This window comes from Apaloderma vittatum, unplaced genomic scaffold (assembly GCF_000703405.1).
Source record: "Apaloderma vittatum isolate BGI_N311 unplaced genomic scaffold, ASM70340v1 scaffold37985, whole genome shotgun sequence".
Taxonomy (NCBI): Eukaryota; Metazoa; Chordata; class Aves; order Trogoniformes; family Trogonidae; genus Apaloderma; species Apaloderma vittatum.
Genome location: NW_009719661.1, coordinates 25,516 through 25,753, shown reverse-complemented (window position 1 = coordinate 25,753; position 238 = coordinate 25,516). Strand labels below are relative to the sequence as shown.

Here is a 238-nt window from a genome sequence, read left to right as displayed (position 1 = left end):
TGGCCACCCTGGCCACCTTGAAAACTCACAGCTCCCGCCTCTGTCTGCCCATGTCTGGCTTTGCTGGTGGCGAGGGGAAGGCCGTTCTCTATCTGTACGTCACTGACTTCATCTGCTGCGTGGCCGTGGTCTCCGTCTCCTACGTCATGATCGCCCAAGCCCTGCGCAGGAACGCCCAGGTGAGGAAGTGCCCACCCGTGGTGGCTGTGGATGCCCCTAGACCGCAGCCCTTTGTGGG

The 238-nt window shown here is 62.6% G+C and overlaps 1 protein-coding gene across 1 annotated transcript in view; it reads left to right on the top strand.

The window, feature by feature from the left end:
• Positions 1-5: 5 nt before the first annotated feature.
• The window catches only part of GPR75 (G protein-coupled receptor 75), a gene marked incomplete at its 5' end in the record, with an annotated part of 1,069 nt that continues 836 nt past the window's right edge, over positions 6-238 (top strand). Inside the window, one exon of the mRNA XM_009870711.1 lies at positions 6-233. Within this exon, the coding sequence (XP_009869013.1) occupies positions 6-233 (228 nt within the window). The remainder of the gene's footprint in view (positions 234-238) is intronic.